Genomic DNA, 9,336 nt, shown 5'->3' on the forward strand with positions numbered 1-9,336 from the left:
CCTTTTACCCTTCCTCTTCTTTCTCCTTCTCTTTCTTCTCTTCAATTTCTATCAAAGCATCAAGTGACCCCAAATGCCCAAACCGTACCCCCTATATCTCAGCTGAAAGTTTCATAATCCCCTTGCCAAAAGACCAATTTACCCCTTCCTAATAATCCTCCCTAACTAAACCTTCAAGGGCACTTAAGTCTTTACACTTCTATTTCAATTCTATCACTTTCTATCTTAAAACTTGTTACCCAAAGCAGTTACTAACGGTTACACAAGTTACTAAATTGCCAAAACTATAACCATTAGTTCTCACTTCAATTTACGAAATTCCTAAAGTACCCCTAGGCTCCTCCCGAGCTGGGTACAACATCCCATTGTGACTTTTAGACTAATTGGCTCACTAGGACCGTCTCGATGCGTGCATCCTGATAAAAACACCACACTCACATGGCACAATTCACATAATACAATTATCACAGTTATGCCCTAACATGGCCAGATTACAATCATGCTCATTCTAAGACAATTAGGTCTACATGCATACTAATTCACATAGTCATGCATCTCAAATAATCAAAAAGTCATATAACGTGCAATAAATCGTAATCATGCATTAAACTTATAAAAGTCACACACAGAATCCCATTATGCCCTCCAGGCACACTACTCCAGGCCCTTAAGCCTTAATAGCGAATTTGGGGTCGTTACAGATTCCACATGGAGGCAAAGAAATAAAGTTAATCAATAAATAAAGTTTAGAGATAAATAATGTGAGGAAAAATAGAACAAGTAATATTTTTGTTGTTTTTGAGATTTAAAGATTAGGAATAAAGATAGATTAAAGTGTGATGTAACAATAGGTAACAAGTAGGAAGGATCAAGAGTCGCCAATATGCATACTTATTTATTTGGATCTTTGATTCACAAAAATTACACAAATGAACAGTTCACATCCCAACTATTCATTTGGAAGATTTAACATTGATGCACAAATATATTTTACAAAAAAATGTATTCAAGTGATTATTATTCTTTACCATGGAAGGATGAGATAAATCTATGAGAAATCTAAAAATGATATTATACCATTGGCAATAATACAATAAAATATTGGACATAAAACCTAACACAGATATTACTTTTACTACTTATAAAATACATAGAAAGAGCATGACTAATTCTATATAGATTTTAGCAAAAGTAAATATATATGAATGATATGGAGAAAATGATAAAGATGTTATCTATATTATTTTCACTAATTTGATAATACATAGAAAGTGCTTGACAAAATCTATATACTATTAGTAAACATAAATATAGATAACAAGATGAAGGAATAGAGATGAAAGAAAATAAATCACTCAAATATATATACTTTAAGCACAAGGTGAATCAAAAATACCAAACAAAGTCATAGTGCATATAGGATCATCCTAACCTTCCCAAGAAGGTTAGCCTATTATGCTAGATTTTCTCATGAAATTCTAGAGAGAAAATATGAGAAATGAGACTAAAATTTGGTAGAGTTTTGCTACCTAAAGATTACATAGAAATTGTGAAAGAAGAGTCCCTATTTATAGAGGGAGAAAATGACTAAAAAAAATTAAACAACAATTTGGGGTTTACAAAATAAATCTAAAATATTAATAATAAAATATGATTTTGGAAAATCAAATCTTATTATAAATATTAACCTAGTTATTTTGGTGTATGGTAAATATGCCCTTTTTCTAAAGCACCAAAAAAGATGAGGTTTAAAGCTCAAAATGGCAATTTTGCAAGTCCCAATACCCACAAAATATGGGTTGAAGGTGGCTGGTGGCAGATGTGGGTTTTGACCCATTCCCAGCCAATGGGAAGGTGCCACGTAGGCACTGGCTGGGAGAGGAAAAGGCTGGAGAGTTTGGGCTTTGGCTGGGCCTTGAAGGGAGCTAGGGCGTGAGAGGCTGGGCCTTTAAGGGAGTTGGGCCTTCTTTTGGGCTGCTGGCAGCTGTGTTGAAGGAAAAGGGAAGCTTCAGATGCTGAAGGAGGCATGGGCGTGAGAGGCTGGTTGGCAAGGTGCAGGCGGCTCTGTCAGGTGCGGCTCGCGTGTCAGGCGCTCAGCTCGCGTCAGGCGGCTCGCAGGCGTGTCAGGTGCTCGGCTCGGGCTGGGAAGTTTGGGTGCTCGCGGACAAGTGGCAAGCGAGGAGTGCGCCAAGTGGCGCGCTGGGCTGCAAAGAGGTTGGCGGGCCTAGGCCGAATTCTGGGCCTATTTTGGGCTTCAAGTTGCAAAAATACCAATTTTTCATCATTTTTCAGTTTTATTTATTTATTTATTCTTTCTTTTTATTTATGTCAAAATGCAACTTTAATTCTTACAAAATAACAATAAATTAAATTATAATCAAATATTTTCATTCATAAAAAATATCATATTAATTAAATGAAAACAATAATCAAAACTTAATTTATTTTGACATTTAAGATCAATAAATGTGCACTTTTCACCTCTAATCACAACTCCCAACTAGCTTATTGCTAGTCCCTAGCAATTCAAGCCGATAAAAATTATTACCAAAATGAATTAGTGAGCTAAATTATGAAAAATCATTTAACAAAATGTTTAGTGAGAATTTAGAAAATGCTATTTAAAACTATCAAAGTTGTAATTAAAGAGTTTTGTGTGTGTGCACCAAACCATATCGCTCTTTCCAAAATTAACACAAACAATATTGAAAAATCACCAAAGAATAAAGTCTCAACTCCAAATCCTCACAAAGGTATTGAAAGTATTTTTATGGGAGATGGTTGACACTCTTGGAGTTGGAAATTTATCAATTAACACTAAAAAATAGATGTTATCGTTTTAGGACAAATAATGTTAACGAATATTGATCAATAGATAGGCTAATCAATTAATTGGAATCTAAATGACATAAGAACCTTTGGGATTTTACAAAATGATATTAAGAGCCAAAATAAATAACAAAACAAAAATAAAATACACAAACTTTTTTTGTTTTTTGATGACATAAATTGAAAACAAATGTAGTAATGTTGATGTTTTCTTTATTTGACAATATTTTTTTTCAACAAAACTACAAAAAAAAATGTTGATGAAAAATGTTGCTCTTGTTCTCTTTTTTTTTCTTTTTTTTTTCATTCATTTTTTAAATATATTTCTTCTTTTTCTTTTTTTTTTTTATAATTTTTTTTCTGACAAGAGACAACATAAAAATACAAGAAATTTAAAAAGGAAATTGCAATACAACATAGGCTCTTTAAAACAAAAATTATCCCTCTAGTAAATGTCATGTTTTAATTCCCAAAAATTAATTTTACCAACTCAAATGATCAATAGAAGTTTTCAAAGTTGTTTTCTCATTCTCACATCTCACAAAAATTAAAAGCTTTAAACTATAGGATTTTTCTCAATTGAATGTGTGAATTTTTTTTTCAATGTTTGGTTGTGCATGAAATTACTCTAAAAAATTACTTCCTAATAGAAAAAATAGCAAAAACTATCTCACCAAGATTTTGTTGTCATGAATTTTGCAAAAATATAACTCAAAATTTCAAAATGGTAATGAAAATATATTTCAACGCATGATTATGCATACTGCCCCCAACTTTAAATGAGACATTGTCCTCAATGTTTAACGTTAAGCTCATTGTGCGAGAAAAAGGGAATATGATAACCAACAACAAAACCCCAAAAAGTAAATTCGCAACATAAAATAAAGACACAAATTAAAATAAAGCTCACTAAAAAGAAAGATAAAACCTAATCAGTCTTTGGTAGACAAAAGCATCACTCTCAGGTAAGTCTACCAACTGCATATTTGCGTACTATCCTGTATCAAAAATTAATTTTCTTTTATCCTGCATCTCAAAAATAGAAGCGTTAGTAACATTTTCAGGATAAATAAAATGTTTGAGTTCAAAATCGTGGAGGAAATTGGGTGAATGTTTCATTGCAAATATGTTTATGATTTCCTCAATGATTAAGTCTATCACATCAGTATGATAGCTTCCATTTTTCTTTGGAGTGGTTGGAAGAATTTCGGTAAGGGAAAGAGTTTCACTCCAAATGGTAATAGCATCATCCCCATCGGGTTTAGAATTGAGAGTAGGGGATGGTGTTATGGCCTCAGGTTGGGGCGGGAACTGACTTAAATTATGTGAAATAATAGCGTTGGTCAATTCTGAAAGTTGAGTACTAGTTTCCCTAAAATCTTCCACAAATTGTCTATTGAATTCTCTTTGCTCCTCTATAAATGTGTGTAAAGTGTCCTCTAAGGAATTTGCTTTAGTGCAGACATTATATGGAGGTTCATGTGGGAAGTTAGGAAAATTTTGCTCAAAATTCATGTGAGGCGGTGCATGGAAGTTGTACGCAGGCTTCCGACTAAATTCTACAGGGTTGGTCCAACTAGAATTATGATTCCTATGGTTGAATCTTTCAAAGTCACAATAACATTCATCAAAATCTATCTCGGGAACCTCGTAACTTTCTCTTTCAAACTTAGTTTCTAAGGCCTCAAGTTCTCGGTAATCTCTTACACTAAGTTTGTATGCACCTCTAAAAGGGTTAGTACCCTCAGTAGCACTAGAATTATGGTTGTTTCTAAATGAAGAATAATACATTGGAAAATACATCTCGAAACGTTTATTTTCTTATTCATTCATTTTTTTTTTTTTTGTTTTACTTGTTTTCAGGTCGATTTGAGGTTTTTAGAACGGTCTCACTTAAGACCCACACTTTATCTAGAACTCCCCGAGGATCATAGATAATTGTGGAGGGGTCACAATTCATAAAAACGGCCCTCTTACAACCAATACTTACTAGAACTCCCCGAGGTTACTAAGTAAGCATGGATGAAACTTTACTCAAATTGGCGTTTAAGCAAAAATTGCTTATGTTGACAAAACAAGCTTTGTTTTTATTATTATTTTTTTTTTGTATTTTATAATTTTTTTAATATTTAAAACCTAAAAATAAAAAAAATAAAAACTAATAACAAAAAAAGAAAAATAAAGATACAAACCTAACAATAGAAAAACAAAAATTATTTAAACAAAAGAAATAAGATGCTCACTAAACCTAAAAAATAATAGGAAAAGGGAAACACTGGTACATAAAAGGGCTAAAAAAAATAGGAACTAAAAAAAACAAGAGTAACAAAAGGATAAGGGAGATCTAAAAAAACAAGAGTAACAAGAAAATAAAAATAAAAAAAAACAAGAATAAATAAGGGAGATCTAAAAAAACAATTTCTAGAGAAATATACAAAAAAAAAAAGATAGAAAACTAACAAAAGAAAAATAACAACAAAATAAAATAAGAATAAAACTAGCAAATCCTATAAAAGAAAGGATAACAATATTTTTTTTCTTTTTTTTTTCTTTAGCACAACAATGTAAAAAAAATGAAAAACTAACTAAAAGGAAACAATAAAAAAAATACTGAAAGTGATTTTTTTTAACTTTTTTTTAAAGAGTAAATAAGATAAATCTAAAAAAAAAAACCCTAGAGAAATATACACAAAAAGAAAATGATAGAATTACTTACCTCTTTTGCAAAATTTATTGAAAAACCTTTTTTTTCACTATTACCTCCCGACAACGGCGCCAAAATTTGTTTAACGGCCAAACGTGACTTCCACTTAGCGGTGGTTGTAGTATAGATCGGGCAGTCGATTCCACAAGGAGGCAAAGAAATAAAGTTAATCAATAAATAAAGTTTAGAAATAAATAATGTGAGGAAAAATAGAACAAGTGATATTTTTGTTGTTTTTGAAATTTAAAGATTAGGAATAAAAATATATTAAAGTGTGATGTAACAATAGGTAACAAGTAGGAAGGATCAAGAGTCACCAATATGCATACTTATTTATTTGGATCTTTGATTCCCAAAAATTAAACAAATGGGTAGTTCACATCCCAACTATTCATTTAGAAGATTTAACATTGATGCACAAATATATATTTTTTTAAAATGTATTCAAGTGATTATTATTCTTTACCATGGAAGGATGAGATAAATCTTATGAGAAATCTAAAAATGACATTATACCATTGGCAATAATGCAAAAAAAGATTGGACATAAAACCTAACACAAATATTACTTTTACTATTTATAAAATACATAGAAAGAGCATGACTAATTCTATATAGATTTTAGCAAAAGTAAATATATATGAATGATATGGAGAAAATGATAAAGATATTATCTATATTATTTTTACTAATTTCATAATACATAGAAAGTGCTTGACAAAATCTATATACTATTAGTAAACATAAATATAGATAACAAGATGAAGGAATAGAGATGAAAGAAAATAAATCACTAAAATACATATACTTTAAGCACAAGGTGAATCAAAAATATCAAACAAAGTCATAATGCATATAGGATCATCCTAACCTTCCGAAGAAGGTTAGCCTATTATGCTAGACATTCTCATGAAATTCTAGAGAGAAAATATGATAAATGAGACTGAAATTGTTTTGCTACCTAAAAATTATATAGAAATTGTGAAAGAAGAGACCTTATTTATATAGGGAGAAAATGACTAAAAAGAAATTAAACAACAATTTTGGATTTACAAAATAAATCTGAAATATTAATAATAAAATATAATTTTGAAAAATTAAATCTTATTATAAATATTAACCTAGTTATTTTTGTGTATGGTCAATATGCCATTTTTCTAAAGCACCAAAAAAGATGAGGTTTAAAGCTCAAAATGGCAATTTTGCAAGGCCCAATACCCACAAAATATGGGTTGAAGGTGGTTGGTGGCAGATGTGGGTTTTGACCCATTCCCAGCCAATGGGAAGGCACCACGTAGGCGCTGGCTGTGATAGGAAAAGGCTGGAGAGTTTGGGCTTTGGCTGGACCTTGAAGGGAGCTGGGGCGTGAGAGGTTGGGCCTTGAAGGGAGCTGGGCCTTCTTTTGGGCTTCTGGCAGCTGTGTTGAAGGAAAATAGAAGCTTCAGATGCTGAAGGAGGCATGGGCATGAGAGGCTGGTTGGCAGTGTGCAGGCGGCTCTGTCAGGTGCGGCTCGCGTGTCAGGCGCTCGGCTCGCGTTAGGCGGCTCACACGGGTGTTAGGTGCTCGGCTCGCGGCTGGGAAGTTTGGGTGCTCGCAAACAGGTGGCAGACGAGAAGCGCGCCAAGGGGAGCGCTGGGGTGCAAAGAGGCTGTCGGGCCTAGGCCTATTTTAGGCTTCAAGTTGCAAAAATACCAATTTTTCATCATTTCTTCAATTTTATTTATTTCTTTCTTCTTTCTTTTTATTTATTCCAAAATGCAACTTTAATTCCTACAAAATAACAATAAATTAAATTATAATCAAATATTTTCATTCATAAAATATATCATATTAATTAAATGAAAATAATATTCAAAACTTAATTTATTTTGACATTTAAGATCAATAAAGGTGCATTTTTCACCTCTAATCAGCCACCAACAACCACCAATGGTCTCATGAGAGGTCAACCAATGTTAGAAAGGTTTCCAGAGTTCATGAACTTGATGCCATCACTGCCTTGACTGCTCAGGCTGCTTTCTTGACAAAACAGTTGTAACAGAATACTGTCTGCTAATCCCATACAGATGCCAGCAGGTTGTGAAATTTGTGGTGGTCCTCAGCAATTTGAGCAGTGTATGACAACAAAGTTCAATAACACCATCCCTATGGATCAAGTCAACATGATGAGTAATTTTAATAGGCAAGCCAAAAATCCTTTCTCCAATTCATTTAATCTAGGGTGGAGAAATCACCTTAATTTTTCATGGAAAAATAATCAAAGCCAGCAACCTCAATTCCAACCTTAATCTCAATAGATTATGCCTCAACCTCCAACACCACCACCTAGGCCACCAGTTCCTGAAGAGAAGTCAAATGAGTTACAAGTTGCACTATTGACCATGACCGATTCCCAAGCTCAATTTATGACTAAAACTCGGTCATCCATCAGAAATCTTGAAATGTAAGTGGGTCAATTGGTAAATATGTTACAAAGTAGACCTCAAGGAAATTTTCCAAGTAATACTGATGTGAATCCTAAAGAGCAGTGCAATGCAATCTCCTTGAGGAGCGATAAGGAATTGGTGGAGCCAGTTGAGAAATATAGTCTTCCATCAAAAATGGAGTCTGAGAATAAGAATAAGGTGGATGAAGAAGTTAATGAGAGCCTTGAGAAGAAGCATCCAGAAATAAGTATTGAGCATCACATCAAGATCTGATATCCTCAGAGGCTGGAAAAGAAGACACTTGACAAGTATTTTTCCAAGTTCTTAGATGTTTTCCGGAAACTTCACATCAACATTCCCTTTGCAGACGCTTTAGACCAAATGTTGAGTTACATGAAGTTCATGAATGAAATCATGTCGAAGAAAAGGAAAGTGGAGGATTACGAGACAGTTGCACTTACTGAGGAGTGCAGTGCATTATTGCAAAAGAAACTACCTCCCAAGATTAAAGATCCGGGTAGTTTTACCATTCCTTGTACTATAGGGAATGTGTTTTTTGAGAAGGAATTATGTGACTTAGGGGCAAGTGTGAATCTGATGCCTCTATCTATCTATAGAAAATTGAAATTGGGAGAAGCTCACCTTACTACCGTGTCCCTACAAATGGCGGATCGTTCAGTGAAGCACCCAAGAGGTATTATTGAGGATGTATTGGTGAAAGTGGACAAGTTCATCTTTCCTGCAGACTTAATTATTCTTGATATGGAGGAAGATGAAAATATTATGATTATTCTTGGGAGACCATTTTTAGCTACTGGAAGGGCGTTAATTGATGTACAAAATGGGGAATTGAAGTTGAAGTTCGAGCAGGAAAAGTGACAAGCCCCCCGTACACTCCAATCTGGGCATCCTCCCAGCTGGTATATTCTTGTGCTCGATGGATGAAGTCATCTAGCCGTTGGCACCCTCTCCGCTGGAGGTCATCCCGCAACAGAGACCCTGCACAGATGTCGGTCTGCAAAGCCATCAGTTGTTGGCCATCGTCAACCCTCTTGGTCCTCACAGCCTCCTCCTTGAAGTGTTTCATATATGCCTTGAAGGTCTCGAATGGTCCTTGCTTTATATTGGCCAAAGCATTGACCTCAAAGCTCACCTTTCGAGATGCTATGAACTGCCTCCGGAAGGAGGACGACAGTTGGTGCTACGATTGAATGGATCCCGGGATGTGCTTCTTGAACCATTCATCTACTGGTCCCATTAAAGTTATCAGGAACACATGACACTTAACGTCCTAGGAGACATGATGCACCAACATTAACCTATTGAACTTTGAGAGGTGGCCGGTGGGATCCGTGTCTCCATCTTAAGACGTGATT

General features: G+C 34.1%; 1 protein-coding gene across 1 annotated transcript; it reads left to right on the top strand.

Moving 5' to 3' along the window:
* Window positions 1–7,999: 7,999 nt before the first annotated feature.
* On the top strand, window positions 8,000–8,839 carry LOC133778968 (uncharacterized). The gene is made up of 2 exons (XM_062218976.1): window positions 8,000–8,207; window positions 8,328–8,839. Exons 1-2 carry the CDS (start codon window positions 8,000–8,002, stop codon window positions 8,837–8,839), a joined length of 720 nt encoding a protein of 239 aa, XP_062074960.1.
* Window positions 8,840–9,336: the final 497 nt, after the last annotated feature.

Source organism: Humulus lupulus, chromosome 5, assembly GCF_963169125.1.
Source record: "Humulus lupulus chromosome 5, drHumLupu1.1, whole genome shotgun sequence".
NCBI classification, from domain to species: domain Eukaryota; kingdom Viridiplantae; phylum Streptophyta; class Magnoliopsida; order Rosales; family Cannabaceae; genus Humulus; species Humulus lupulus.